Genomic DNA, 14,301 nt, shown 5'->3' with positions numbered 1-14,301 from the left:
ATTCATTCAAAACCTGGGGCTTGGGCAGGACAGATGGAGTCTTCCTCTCACATAACCTGTCTTAGGACAACCCCAGGTAAACAATTGAAAGCAACAGTCCTAGAAGGCTGTCTAGAGTCAATCAGAAAGGAATGAGGAGGGTCTCAGCCAAATGCCTGAAGTCAGAGCTTCTTATCACTATACCCAGCCATTCTCTATGGTGTCTCAGTGTGGGGGTTTTGAGATCTGAATCTGGCCTTAGCAACTGTGGGTTTAGATTACAGACGAGAGAATAGTGGTGAGAGAATAAATTCACAATAGAGGACTTTGCTTCTGCAGTCCTACTGGTCTGGCCATTTTCATCACTGATAGATACTGCAAAAATATCTTTTGGATGCCAGATTCCTCCTGGCTGATGCTTTCTTTCTGTAGGGACAGGAAATTCTGGTAGATGGGCTGTTAAACAGCTTTGATTTGTTTGGCTGGAGCCTTAAAAACAGAAGTGGATGATGCGTTTGGAATACCACCACAAAGGAGCCCATTAATCTTTTTCCTCCTATCTTACTGTTTCTTTGAGCTTTTCTAACTGCAAGGGTCCCCAACAGGGGCTGCACAGCTGAGTGCTCTATCACCTATGTACTCCCAAGTCCTGACAGATACAGGAAACCATGCAGGGGACACAGACAGTAAGAAATTCATACCTGCTCACCCTGACAGGACAATTAGGCAAACAGGTAACAATTACTAAGGCTAAAAATAAAGGAGCAGGGAGGAAAAAGCATTTTGTGTTAGAGGGACTAATGCTATACAGCTGTGACTCTTACACATTACAGGCAAGTGGTTTTGAGTGAATGACCTAAGCGCAACTTGCCCTTGCTGAGACCCAGACCACATATGCAGCTTCAGCATATGCAAATAAGAAATGGTGTGCCTTTTTGCTAATACAAGAGGATTTCTGGGACATTCTGCTATTCCTTTATCAGAATACTCTTGAAAAAAAGAAAAAAAAAGAAAAAAATAAACTCATTGAAAGATTTAGGCACATGCTGCATCCACATTTACAGTGTGATTCCACATCTTCACATTAGCAAGGGCCAAGGAGAAAAAAATCCAACTGAACTCTGTAATTCTAAAGACTGAATATCTGCAACGAGTCAATCTGTGCCCCAGAGTTCATAGTCTGACACAAACTGCTGCTGCTGGGAGAGCAGCAATGCTTGACTTTTCACTCAAGCAGACGACATATGACAAAAATCAGATTATACTCTTCTCTGTTCAGCACTTTGCATGACAGAACTTAACTGGGTTTAACAATTGACTCCTGTGTGCACAGAACTGGCCATGGCTGCAGTGAGCCTCCTCATTTCTGCGCACCTACTTCTACAATAACGAAGCTGTGCCTGCAGGTAAGGAAAGCTAGAGGATCCTCAGGAAACTGAGGCTATCACACAAGTGGGATAAAGGCTGCCCTCTCACTAAAACGACTCCCTTAGTTGCTTGGGGAAAACAGCACTGGAGTGGAGACAAGAAGCAAAGGCTTCTTGATGCATTTTCACAGCTTCACATGAAGGGGAATAATAACCTCCATTTACTGAGTTGCACACAGCCAAAAGGGTTGAAGACAATTCCTAAAGCTCTGCCAGATTTATGGTGATTGGCCCTTTCAGTCAGAGGGAAATCTGGAGCTGTAAAGAGCTGATCAAAGAGGAAGTTGCAGCACTTGCCTGGCAGCAATTGGTTTCTGCTCAGGTGGTGATAAAAAGAGGGACATACAATACTGTATCCAGCAGCAAAACAGTTGAGCTGAGATAGTATTTTAAAAAAAAAAAAAGACCACAGAATGCCAGCCACCTTTTCTTTTCCCCGAGCTCCTTCAGCAATTCACACGGGCAGCCCCCATGGCAAAAACCATTTGGGAGCAGCAAGCAAGGCAGGAGGGGCATTTCAGAAAGGTGCGGGCTGAACCACTCCTCCCACCAGCAGTCTCCAATACCAGAATCCGGTAACGCTGCAGGGCCTTTCCTTATCCAGCTTGTCCTATTACACATAACTCTTTGCTGAAGCAGTCCACTAAATACTCTTAGGCTGTTACCAAACCCACAATACCACTACTTGGCAGTTACAAAAACAAGACAGTGCTTGCACGCGGCATTTAGCAGATGAATCATCTCAACCACTTCATAGGGAAGGAGGTATAGCTACCCATAAAGGACAGGGAAGGCTTTGCCCCCGTTTTATGCCATATACTATTAGGATGCAGAAGAAATGGAGTTGGCAGTAGTTGTCCTAGGGGTCCCTGCAGTAGCATTACTGCTTGGTGTATTGGAGAAGGGAGCAGAAGTTCCTCTTAGCAGCCTTTTACTCACCTCCCATACAGATAGGGTGTGAGGTAAGCATGTGCTAGTCACAGACTAAAAGCACAGGGAATAAATTGCCTACACGTTCACCTCACCCTCACTACCAAGAGACAACAGCAGTTCAAGGAGGTAAGGAAGCATGACAGAGCAATTAAACCAACTGACCATTTAGGTTCTTTCTAAACACAAGTATGCAGTTCAGCTCAATGGGGCACAGACAGCTGAGCATCTAAGCATTTAGTCAGCAAGCCCTCACTCACATCTAGGAAGTCACGTTCAAGACCTTGCATACACCATTGCAAGCCATCACCTGTGCTCCCTCACTTCTAACACTCTCCACCTATATTCACTTCTCTTCACATTATCTTAAAAACACTTCTCCCATCTATTAAGCTGGCATAAATTGCATACTTACCTCTGTACTGCCAAGTAACTGCTGTACAGCCACAGCAGAAACACCGTATTTGTATTGAACCTGCTCTTTTCTCTCTCTAGGTGGCAAAACAGTGTCTGGCTCTGGGAGCAAGTTCTGCCAGGTGTGTCTTACTAGACATGAGCAGTCTAACACAGTCCAGAAAGTCACTCAAAATGTCAGAGAGAATCTTGTGTTCCAGTCCTCAACAACAAGTCACTGGTCTCTCAAAATCACCATGAAAAAAGTATTCTAAGCCTTGTTCAGATCTCCATACCACCCCAGTCTTTCCAAGGACCGCTCTCTACAATAAAATAGGGTAAGAGAGGGTGACCCAAGAGACATATATGGGTCCCCATTCCTCTGCCAACAGCAACAACCTTAGCATCGCACCAGCAGCAGGCCCAGGCACACAGACCCAACACACGGCAAACTTCATGGGACACTCTTTAACAGCTGGTTATTTCACTTGACAGCAGAGTCACTGGCTTTGCAGGATTTCTGCACATCACAGCCTTCTCCATGCCCAGCAGAGTTGGCTATTCCCAAAATACAGCTTGGTGAGCTAGAGATTTTTGGTGCTGTACATGCAGCATCAGTAGTACAGTTCCTCACATTTGGACATGCAGGTGCTGTCCAAGAAGCTGCAGGCCAATGACGCGCTCCTGGACTAGCTAAGGGAGTGGGGAGGGATCATCAACACTCCACAGAGAAAAGCAGGAAAAAGCAGCTCTGCGGCAGCTGGCATACCAAAATCCAGGTATGGATCTGGAAATCATACTGGAAACCAAAAATCAGGCATTCAGCTTGGAGCCAGAGGAGCAAATATCAAATACGGACCTTAATTCCTCTCCTCACTTAAAAGAGTTTTAATACTGACCTCAACAGCAGTAAGTTCGCTCTCTGAAAAGCAAGTCAAAGTATCATTTTTGGGAAGGGTTTGCAATACCCTTCACTGGCTGTATTGTTTTCTATAGCTTGTTTGTGAAACACTGGCAGTAAAAGGTGCTTTCAAAATACTGGACATTAATTACTCAGAGATGTTCCCTCATCTATTCTAACAGACATTTCTGCTCCAAAAGATGCATATTCTTTATGTCTGGGGTTTTTTTTCTGGGGCAGCCAGCCCCAGAGGCAACAGGACAGCCAAGAGGTGCACAGCGGATTCAAAGGAAAGAGGAAAACTTGGGTAGTGTTGCCTAAGGGACAGGGTACTGGGCTTGGAAGGATGAGACCAGAGCAAATTCTCAGTTCTTTGATCAATCCAAAAGTCACACTGTGACATTCAGAAAGCCGCTTTGCCTCTCTGCATCTGTTTCCCACAATGTAATAGACATAATATGGTGGCCCATGCCTTTTTGTAGGGTATTCTGAGGTCTACTGAGAAAAAGCATGAAATAGATGGCAAATAAACAGTATCATTATTCTCCCCGAGATCTTTCCTGAATGATCAGGAGCAAAACTGCTTTAGGAAGGTGAAAGGCAGAGTCAAGTCAGCTGGGGTTTAAAACTACTGTTCCAAATACAGATGATACCTGCAATTCTGTGTGCAGCCCCCTGTTCTCTCCCTTCCCACTAAGTAAGGACACCAAATTACCACATTCTGCAGTTTTTCCTTTCTGCACCACTAACTAGACAGTGGCAGAGAAGAAGTAAAGCTGAGCCTGAGAGAAAGAGCAACAGCACAAGCGTGTAGTAGTGGTCTCCAGGCCCAAATAGCAACTGAAACATGGTCATTACCACAAGCACGGTTGTATGCTCTGCATATCTTGTCTCAGCTGGAGTACTTTCTCTTTCATCTCTGCAATGCCCATATAGTTAGAGTAATTCGGTTCTCCCTGCAGAGACTGAAAAATCTTGGCCTAGAAAACAATAAAGAAGAGGAAGATAAGATGCTGAGACTTCATTTCTGTAATGTAAGCCCACAGAGCCACCATCCCTCCAGCATCTCACACACCAGCTGCAATGGCTGCAGTGTTGTGTTAAGGCTTCAGAGCTCCCGTGCTTGCTGAGCACAGGGATACCTTCTATTTCAGGTACACTGTTTCTGGCCTTGGAACAGAAATATAGACCAGCACAGCAGATCTTCACCTACTCTTTGCATTCCCCATAAGGCAGCAGTAAGTCAGTTCAAGCAATCACTGGCCTGCTCTTACTCTTACCACGTCCCTCAAAGCCCTAAAGAGCAACTTTACACAATCCCTTCAGCCTCCCCACCTGTGCCATTTATTAGGGCCTGCCACTTTACATTATGTGGGAAGATTCCCTATGTATGGGCTTGCTCAGGGGGCTGTTTAAATTTACTGTTAGGTCTTTTGCACGGCCAAAGTAGCATATAAATGAGCAGCATGATCAAGGGACCAAACATCAGTTCAGGCTTGTAAAAGTCTGTATGGAGGCAGACAGATAGTGAATTAATTGGTGCCTTCATCTATCCATTGAATATATCTAAGCAATGCTAGCATGCCCCAGATGCTGGATGCCAGGAGTAGATATACTACTCACCTCAAATCTAAAGAGTGAAGGAGAAGGCAAAGTATAGGGAAAATTTTTACCAACAGTTTCTGAAACGCTTCCGACTGCACCCCAGTTCTCTTCCCTGCTTATGATGATACAGCTCAAAAGTACATTGTTTCTTCTAGACAGCGATGCTATTTTACGTTTTTCTTTACAACAGGATTTATCATTTATGACTCCAAAAGGATTGCAGTAATAGTTACTTAGAACCTTTACTGCTCTACAAACAGTAATTTCAGAATCAAAGCTAGCATGCGAGGACAGAAGACCTCATCTTACACTTCCAGCCCTAGGAATGATTCATCTTTGCCATGTGACAGGAGTGCATCCAGGATCCTCAGGATTTCTGTGGAGGATCCTAAGAGCTCAGGGTTTCCAGAAAATTCATGTACACAAACACCTGAGGAAAACTAAGCAACAAATACTGGTACAAAACCAGGACTCAATCTGCCTTAACATAGAGTATTCAGCTGAGACCCACACTTTTTTTTTTAATAGAACAAAACACAATTCACCATCCTATCTCATTATCATCCTAAATCCTCAAAGATCCAGTGACCTTCACTAGAAAGTCATTGCAAGTACCTTCAAATAAGGTATCAAGCCAGCTTCTTCCTTCTCCATTTCTGGTTTCTTAAAACGCTCTCGCAGACCCTTGGGCCCTGTTCCATGTCTGAGTACAGTTCATACAGGCATTGTTGAGTGTAGGACAAAGACTGCTCCTCAAAGTCCTCTAAGGAAACCAGCTTGCAAAATGAGATACTGAGGGGATACCCATCATCAAACAGATCCCCATTCTGTACCTGAACAAAGATGACAAGGCAGGCTGTACGCTCTCATCTGACTGATGGAGGCAAGAGAGCTGTTTTCTCGTGATGAACCACGGCCTCCCTCCTGCCCTGTCAGCAAACAGGGGCATCAGCAGCCCCCTGCCACAGGAGCTCACCAACACTCTCCTGCAAAGCCTCTGCCAGTAAAACTGCCCCTGTAGCACAACAGCACCAACTCTGTGTGGAAGTTTTGGCGCAGGACCTCATAGAACAAGGAAACTGGGCCAGATACCATCCCTCAGAGGAGCTCCCTACCCTCCCCTGGCTTCCAGGCCAACATTACCTCTCGCCCTAGAGCCCCTAACCAGGATTGGTGCTAGGCAGGGGAAGCCCTCTCCAAGATAAGCACATATGGTCTCTCAGAGCATCGAGCAGCCAGACAAACGGCTTAACCCCCTCACTCAGCCATGCCCCGAGGAATATGCGCCAATAAGAGAGGCAGCTGCACTAGCCATCGCAGGGCCAGCCCGAGGAGGGCACTGCCTGCTCTACACGCTTACCCGAAGGGCAAAGGACGGCAGATAGCCGCTCTGAGGAGAGCCGGGAGTGAGCGGCCGCACCACCTCCCTCACACCGTGGGCGGCTGAAGGGCGGGACGCGACGGAGCTGCTGAGCGGAGCGCACCTGCCGCCGGGCCTCGCGCCCGCGCCACCCGGGCGCGTTCCCCGCTCCCGCTCCCGCCCCCGCCACTTCTAAGGGCCAATCAAAGAGTGCGACAGCGCCGCACGCGCCGCAGTGGGCCACTGGCGGAGAGGGCGGGGCCTCCCCCCCCACGACGCGCGCCCGACTGACTGCCGTCCCCTCAGCGCGGATCCAGCCCGCCATTTCTCCCCGGCGATGCCCGGCGGCCGTCCCATCAGCACGGAGCAGTCCCCTGAGCGCGGAGCCGTCCCCTCAGCAGGGAGCCCGCCCGCCATTTCCCCCCGGCGACGCCCGGCTGCCGTCCCCTCAGCGCGGAGATCGCCCGCTGTTACCCCCACGGCAGCGGCCGCCCGCCGTTCCCTCAGTGCGGAGCAGTCCCCTGAGCGCGGAGCCCACCCGCCCTCCCCTCTGCACGGCGCAAGGAGCAGGCGGGAGCCGGGAGGTCGTTGCAAGGCGTGTATTAGTGACAGGCCGCCGCTGGCCCATTGCCGCCCTGAGGGGCAGTGGAGGAGGACTAGTTGCAGTATTTCTTGGTGTCCAGCCGGCTGTGTTGGGGATTGTAGGGTGCCTTGGCGAAGCACATGGCAGCGGTGCGGTCGCAGTTGCAGACGAACATCGCGCACTCGCTGTTCTTGCCTGGAGGAGAGAGCAGCAGTGGTCAGACTCCGCAGCTCCATCACCAGGCATTGCAGTGATGCAGGCAGGCATGTGTGGTGCCAGGGCATAGCCATTTCACTACTGCCATCGTTTTCAGGGTGTATGTGCTTCTCCCTGCTAACCCTCTGGTCCCAAAGCCGTGTGCTCTGGCCTAGCCACCTCGCTCCTTCCTTCCTTCCCTGCAATTCTGTTTGCCAGCCTATCTGCTATTTACCTCCATTCCAGAGCCCTATAGAAGCTCCACCGTTACGTTACAGATGTCTGCCAGAAGCTGTGTAATGCTTCCTAGTTGGCATGCCGATCTCTTAAATACTGCCATTAAAGTTTGGACTCCCAGGAAAGTACCAAAGGGACTCGGTCCCCTGAAGAGGGAACAGGCTTCCCTATGTATTGCAATACCATGTATCTTCATAAACTTTAAATTGTCTGCTATATGGTGAATATTCACTCCAGTGACTGTGTGAGGTGCCCCGTTTCTAACAGCCACCCTCCCTGGCAGTGACTTGCACTGCACTTTCCTGCCACAGATGCATGGAGTGTAACACGGCCCTGTTCCTTCAGAATAGACACTGGAGTAACATTTGAAGCGGAGTGGTGTGGAAGTGGACGTACTGCTACACGTAATATTTCCATCGGTGCAGCTGTAATGGTACAGCTTTGTGTAGGGGTTATCCCAGAGGAATTTGCATGACTTCAGTTTCTTTGCCTCCGAGTAGCAGTGATCATGTGCTTGACAGCACCTGAGAAACAAGGAGGAAAAGGTCAGAAAATACCAGAAATGCAAACTTGGCTGACCTGTAAGACACATCAATACACTAGTATTGCTTTGACAAGGCACTGAACAACAACAACAAAAGATACACAGTGATAAGAGGTCAGGCATGAAGGACCTCAAAGGGACACAGTTCTGCCAGCTAATCGTCCAGGGGTGTCTGGTACATGTGTAGTTACTGGAGCATCTTCACAGTTGTCTGTTAGGCACAGGGAAAGCAAAAGCCAGCATTTACCCTATGTGCCCTGTCAGTGCCCGGTAATGGATGAGCTAACAGCTGACACAATTCACCGTGTCTTTGCTATCAGACCTGTGTGATCTCTGAACTGCCCAAGCCACTTAGCATTTTGCAGCTCAGCCCTGCACATGCTGATAGTTGTGTGCTGGGCAGTGTGTGCAGAGCTACGTCCTGGCTGCTGGCAAGGCACTGCTGCAAAAAAAAGAATGCTGGAATTAGTGCAGTGTAGCTACCACAGAAGAGAAAACAGTTGTTGGGATTATATTTTATTTTACTAATAAGGAATCAAGGTGTGATACTACACATCCTTTCTTCCTTGGATCGGTCTTTGAGAGAAAGCTTCATTCACAGCAGCCAGAGAGTTTTGTGAGCATTTATAGGCAGGGCCAGCTGAGGAAGCTGGTATGCAGGACCATGAAAGCACAAGCAAGGAAAGAGTTTTGTAAAAGCACAGTTTTATAAACCTGTCAAGCTCATCCACTGGAGTCCCGCTGCCTCCCAAGCCACAGTAGCAGCCGTAGTCAGCAAATTCCAGCACAGGATGGCTGTCCGGCATGGCGCATTTGATCATGCTGCGAAGCTCCCACACCGCCCGGGGTGAGAGAGCAGCGCTGGCTGCACCCACTGAGGAGAGACACAAAGGTTAGTCTTAGGCATGGTGTTACCAGTCGGGGCGGAGGGTGGTTGCCACCTACACACCAGACAGCAGGAAAAGCAGAGCCAGGGACTTCATTCTCAGAGGACTTGACAGACACTGGCGCCAAAGAAAACACAGGGCTCTTTATATGACAAGCTCACCTTGACATGGGTATGAGATAAACAACCCAGTATTTATGTTACTAAATGCAGACTTCTTCCATCAGAGCCTGTGGGTAGCAGTTTGTGACACGACAGGTTGAAGGCCATTGGAGTTAAATCTATGAAAGTCAGGGAGGCAAATATTTGCTCTCTAGATTTTTGCTGTTAAATTCTTTTAATGTTACTGTTAGAAGTCAGCCTGAAAGATCTGGACATCTTTAAGGGCTCTCTACAGAAAAATAATAGCAGTGTGATAGTTATGTTGGAAATTGCTGGCATCAGTATCCTACTGATACTGGTATCCTCTTTGAATGGTATCCCACTTATCATTAATCCTGTATCTCTCCATGGATTCTGCTGGCCTAATTCTGAGAATAAGGTACAGGTTGTCCACTCACCCAAAATTTGGCTTGAGCTGAACTGAAAAAAATTCAAGCTGTTTTTCACTTTGAAACCATAGAGAAGGTGGCAAGAAACAGGAGCCAAGCAACCTGGAAAGCCTCTGTATCTGGCTGCAACAAGCAGTAGTATCTTCTTTTACATGACCTTAAGGGAGTTAAACTGGAAATGAATGGGGCTTACAAGTTTCAACACACACAGCAGGTTTCAGTAGCTTGGAGACAGCAGTTTGTCTTTCTCCAGCACCAACACAGAACGCAGTTAGGCTCTTTGGTTCTTTATGCCAAGGCATGAGGCAAGCTGAGAACCCTGAAAGATCAAAAAATGGGTAAGAAAAAGCTTCCTGGAGTCAGACAGGGATAAGTCAAAAATACTGTACTCATATTTAGACCCCAGAAGCTCTAACATTCTCATGGCTACAGGTTTGGCATTTTTACACACTCAAGATAGACATCCTAGACAGCTCACTTGATAACCCGTCTGCATTTTTTTTTCTAAAGCACCAAACAAGCCTTCAGTGTTTAAGAGCATAGCAAGAGGCAAAGCCCATCTTGTTGCAACAGCCCAATATACCAGAGTGCTTATTCAGGAAACTTCGGGTTCACCACACTTCAGTAAGTTCAAATGTATGTTTCTGTAAGGGGTGATGAGGACATCTTCCCACACACAGGGTTTGAAACTATACCAGGGTGCCCATAGCATCCATAGGATGTTGACTATCCATAGGTTGTGTAGTTAAAGTTAGACATGCTGTTGAACAACCAGAACCATTCTGACTTTTTTTAATCTGTCACAAGCTCTGATTCTCTGGGATTCCCCACTCATAGGTTACCTAAAGCCAAAGAGAGATGCCAAGTTACAGGTTCAAGATTTTTGTGTCCTAATAGAACATTGAACAAACATTAAAGGCTGATGTAAAGGACAGTCTGTACCACAGTTAGTTCACAAAAAAGAATTTTGCCCACAGATCAATCTGCTGACTTTCACTTCAATATCTATTTAAGTGTTCTTTTACTTTTTCCATTGCTACTTTGGCTACCTTTACTCTTTTTAAATTATTGTTTCTCTGTTCTCTTACATTTGAACCTTAAGATTCTGTGGTTCTTTTTTCCTCACTTCTTAATGTCTGATTTATTATTGATGTTGCCAAGAAACCTTCCAATGAACTGGCCTTTTTAAGTCACAAATCAAAAATACTGTCATATCTTGGATTTCATACATTTTAATTTGACAAGGGGGTCACCAAGTGCGGGAAAGTGAGCATGTGAGCACTACAAGACAGCCTCATGAGAAAAATCCCAGCAGGGTAAAGATTTTTCCACCAGTGCTATTTTTGGTTTCCCCCAACCTGTGCTGCATACAAAACAGCTGGTCCTTAGTATGCTTGTGAGGACATCTGAACTTACACCTGGTTCCTAAACTTACAGGATTGAGCCTTAAATTATTTTTAGGAGTTGTTTGTAATTAAGACAAATAATTAGGCACAGGGTTCCACACTGGTAGAATTAATCTTTCTCTTGTAGTGTTGTCTGTTAAGGACTTTTCCTCCCTTCCCATCTCTACATTTTACCTTCTTAGATCTAACCTCCTTGGTCCACCGTAGTCATTGAATATGGAGCACCTGAGTCCAACATGTAAGCACCACACGATCTCCTCCTCTCCTGAACCTACAAATATCTATACAAAACCTCTGTAATGTACAGAAGAGACATAATCTCTCCTAAACCAGATATGCCTCACATTATAAACTGGGCTTCTGCCAAAGTCTGGGAGCAGAACACGGAGTCAGAGCCCTGCCTGGGGCTTTTATCCTAATGGCAGGATGCGACTTCTGCCAGGTCTCAGTTCACCTGAAATCTCTTCCATGTGAACATCTCCCACCCCCAAATGATGACAGAGAAGGACAGTTTTCAAATAATTTATTAGGAATTTAAAACTGAAATCTGGAAAAGGGGTTACAGGTGTGGAGAGAACAAACATTGGAGTGTAATAACTTACTGGCTTAAAAACACAGCTTTATTTCTTTTAAAAAAAATGCCCACCCTGAAACCGGAGCCCCAGCCTCCAGGCAGTGGCAGCACTGGCCAGAGAGTGAATCACAGCCCAGCAGCAGCACAGCTGGCCTTGGATGTCTGGAGGGGGCACGGAAGCAGTTCAGCGCATATACCAAGAGGGAGGAAAGCGCTGTCCGCAGACCCAAATTTGAAGTATATAGAATAAAAATAAACCCAATAAAATGCAGCTCTTCTTTAATTAGGAAATATTTAAAAAAACAGACATACAGACTCTTGTCTCAGTAACAAAAATTATTGCTTTGTGTTTTCAGTACTGATCTGTTAAGTACCCTCTTACCTAGACAGAACTCTCCAAACGCATCGCCCAGGTCAGGACAAGCTCCGGCAGACGGGGGAGAGATGGAAGAGAAAAAGGGCCCTGTGGGTACTGTGGCCCTCCCAGTCCTTTTCTAAACACCCCTCTCCCTTACAGGGGCTCAGTTTGGGGGAAGAGAGGGAATGATTTTTAAAACTTAAGATGAAGCTGTTATTTCCCTGGGAAAAGAGTTTGGCTGCATCTTAATAAAAGGCTTAATCACCCCCCTTAACAAGGTCTTTGGTTCACTGAAATCCAGACCCAAACCTGCCCCGTGTACTCCTGCTGGAGGCCTCCCCTGGCCAAATGCTTGTTAGCAGGGGCCTGGACCGCACCAGGAGAAGCCCCGGCAGGTTCTGGAGAAGGGACCAGATACCCCACACACAGGTCAACGGACAAATTCCCACAGTCTTCAGAACACAGAGTAAAGCAAACGGGAAGCTGCAATTCTATAATTCATATAATCCCTGAGAAGCCCTTAACCCGCCCCCAAATCACCACCCTAATGCTTTTCTCCCCCATTAGTGACTCCCCAACCCAGCGCCCTGCCCTTCAGAAAATGACCACCCAAATTTCCCCCTGGCCCTGGCCGACACCCCTTCCAATACCCTCACCTCCGGAGGAGGATCCCCTTTCCCAGGAAATCTTGACGCAAGCAATAGTGTTTGGAGAGTGAATTCCTTTCAAAGTAACCAAGACAAGCAATGGCGGTAAAGCCCTTTACCTAAAGCCAAACCAGAGGCTGGCACTACGGAGCCCAGTGATGGGAGTCTGTACATCGAGCAACTGGAAGCAGCTTTAACCCGCTCAGCAAAACAGCCGATGGCCGGTACATTTCACCCCCGCCCCCCCCCACCCCCTTTCATCTCATCAGAGGTCTTAAAATCTTACAGTAAAAGGTGTACAAAAAAAGAACGGAGTCCTGTCAGGATTCTGCTGGAGAGTATTGCTCACGCTGCGGCACCAAGTCCAGGACCTGGAGCTGCTCCTTGGAGCCAGGCTGCAGGTGGCAGCCAGGTTCAGCTCGCGATATTTACATATTATACAGGAGGAAAAAGAAAACCCCACGTAAAACTAAACCTAGAAAAAAAAAATCTTTCAGCTGTAAGGATAGTGTTTTTCACTTAGCAAAATATACATTTGTTTTGTTCCATAGCGATGTCCAACGTTTTCGGATCCTTGGAGTTTCACACTTTTCAAAGCCTCACATTTACAAAACAGAAACAATTAAAAACAGTTTCTTTAAAAAAAATAGAAATACATCAGTTCCTCTCAGCCTTTGCTCTTTCTGTGTCTCTTTCTTCCCTTCAGAACTGCATTCTTGTTACATACCGTGCTTTAAAAACACTGACGACAACAACAGAGTTGAAAATATTCAAAACAGTTTCAAAGCCAAATAAAAATACTCCTCAATAAAAACTACCTAACACAATCACAAAGCCAATTCATAAAATATGTCTACTAGCTCGGGAAAGAGCAAACAACAAAAAGAAGGGGTAGCCCCAAAAAAAGATAAAAAAATAAAATAAAAAAATAAAACTAACAGCTAATAAAATAAATAAAAGAAGAATCGGTGGGCTGGGGTCAGGGAGGGGGGAAAGCGTAAACCGTCGGTGGTTAGTAAGAAAGCGAGATGATCTCCTCGGGTTCAGTCCAGTGTGGTCTGGTCAAAGGGAGGGATCAGGGCAGGGCGGCAGGAGCCTGGCAGCCAGCCGGCAGTGTGCAGTTTGATTCAAGAAAAAGGTAACCTTGGCTCATCCCCCGAGGCTCACCAGATCCTCCAGCCGCTCGCTGTCCTCGGTTAGGTCACTGGGGAATCTGTGGGACACAGCAAGGGAGGGAAGGGACAGGATCTGGAACAACCAACAGCTTTTCTCTTGGGATTTTCTTCCAGTGTGATCTGATAGAAATACCTGATACCCAAACCTGCCCCAACACAAACTTGCTTTGCATCTTGCTGCACAGTGACTGAACGTAGCAGAGATGCTTCCATCTTTCATGGCAATGTGCAGGCCTGGGAAACAAGGCCCCACATGCCATGCAGCCTGCCTGCCTGCCTGCAGCTGTGGCACTCCTGGGCCCCGGGAGGCCTGTGGTGAAGTGGGGTCCAGCCGTTTCTCCAGCACTCAGCTTGGTGGAACCCTGCCAGGCTGCCATGGGCTCCTGTCTGGACACTGTTCACTGCACATTTTTGCCTTCCTTTTTGAAAACTGAGGAGTTTTGAATTTTCATTTTAAGCCAGCTAATTTCAGCAACATTTGCAAAGTAAACGGAGACCATTCACCAGTTCCCTCTCAGGCCCATCCGAGGAACAGAAACAAAATTGACCA

General features: G+C 46.9%; 2 protein-coding genes across 10 annotated transcripts in view; both read right to left on the bottom strand.

The window, feature by feature from the left end:
• Positions 1-7,207: 7,207 nt before the first annotated feature.
• Positions 7,208-9,245, bottom strand: PLA2G1B (phospholipase A2 group IB). Its single transcript, XM_040582407.1, has 4 exons — positions 9,104-9,245; positions 8,869-9,028; positions 8,007-8,134; positions 7,208-7,373 (listed from the first exon to the last, which is right to left on the bottom strand). The coding sequence occupies exons 1-4, from the start codon at positions 9,135-9,137 to the stop codon at positions 7,252-7,254; spliced, it is 444 nt and encodes a 147-aa protein (XP_040438341.1). The 5' UTR covers positions 9,138-9,245; the 3' UTR covers positions 7,208-7,251.
• Positions 9,246-11,503: 2,258 nt separating this feature from the next.
• The window catches only part of MSI1 (musashi RNA binding protein 1), a 59,426-nt gene continuing 56,628 nt past the window's right edge, over positions 11,504-14,301 (bottom strand). For all 9 annotated transcript variants that reach the window (XM_040605285.1, XM_040605325.1, XM_040605304.1 and 6 more), the window contains one exon: positions 11,504-13,789. The gene's annotated coding sequence lies outside the window, so the exon portion shown is untranslated. The remainder of the gene's footprint in view (positions 13,790-14,301) is intronic.

Source organism: Falco naumanni, chromosome 1, assembly GCF_017639655.2.
Source record: "Falco naumanni isolate bFalNau1 chromosome 1, bFalNau1.pat, whole genome shotgun sequence".
In the NCBI taxonomy this organism is placed as follows: domain Eukaryota; kingdom Metazoa; phylum Chordata; class Aves; order Falconiformes; family Falconidae; genus Falco; species Falco naumanni.
The sequence above is the reverse complement of the archived record's forward strand: the minus strand, read 5'-3'. Positions and strand labels throughout refer to the sequence as shown.

Bases quoted from the DNA above. Each gene is read 5' to 3' on its own strand.
- PLA2G1B (XM_040582407.1), bottom strand. From the start codon at position 9,137: ATGAAGTCCCTGGCTCTGCTTTTCCTGCTGTCTG. The intron at 9,029-9,103 runs GTGTGTAGGTGG...GTCTCTCCTCAG, and splicing joins TCTGCTTTTCCTGCTGTCTG to TGGGTGCAGCCAGCGCTGCT. The intron at 7,374-8,006 runs GTACGTCCACTT...TCTCTCCTCCAG, and splicing joins TGGAAATATTACGTGTAGCA to GCAAGAACAGCGAGTGCGCG.